This window comes from Mesitornis unicolor, unplaced genomic scaffold, assembly GCF_000695765.1.
Source record: "Mesitornis unicolor isolate BGI_N332 unplaced genomic scaffold, ASM69576v1 scaffold46054, whole genome shotgun sequence".
In the NCBI taxonomy this organism is placed as follows: Eukaryota; Metazoa; Chordata; class Aves; order Mesitornithiformes; family Mesitornithidae; genus Mesitornis; species Mesitornis unicolor.
In genome coordinates this window covers 1-222 of record NW_010180252.1, presented here as the reverse complement: position 1 = coordinate 222, position 222 = coordinate 1, and the positions used below count along the sequence as shown (strand labels likewise).

Sequence of the window (222 nt, the reverse complement as noted above, 5' to 3'; positions counted from 1 at the left end):
CCTCCAGTGGGAGAAGCCACGGACACGCAGGGACTCCCCTGGGGGTAGGACGAGGCCACCCAGGGACGGACGGGACAGGGGTAGCCAGAGAAGCTTCTCACGGTTCATGGGGATCTCCATCTCCTGCACGTCCCTGAACGGCAGCGGCCTCGGCAAGTCCCTGGGCACCGACCCCGGGGCGAAGACCACGGCGACAGGCACGGCCAGCTGGAACTGAGGGGG

The 222-nt window shown here is 68.5% G+C and overlaps 1 protein-coding gene across 1 annotated transcript in view; it reads right to left on the bottom strand.

The window, feature by feature from the left end:
* Window positions 1–219, bottom strand: part of PIGS (phosphatidylinositol glycan anchor biosynthesis, class S) — a gene marked incomplete at its 5' end in the record, with an annotated part of 3,465 nt that extends 3,246 nt beyond the window's left edge. Inside the window, one exon of the mRNA XM_010183043.1 lies at window positions 102–219. Within this exon, the coding sequence (XP_010181345.1) occupies window positions 102–219 (118 nt within the window). The remainder of the gene's footprint in view (window positions 1–101) is intronic.
* Between the last annotated feature and the right edge of the window lie 3 nt (window positions 220–222).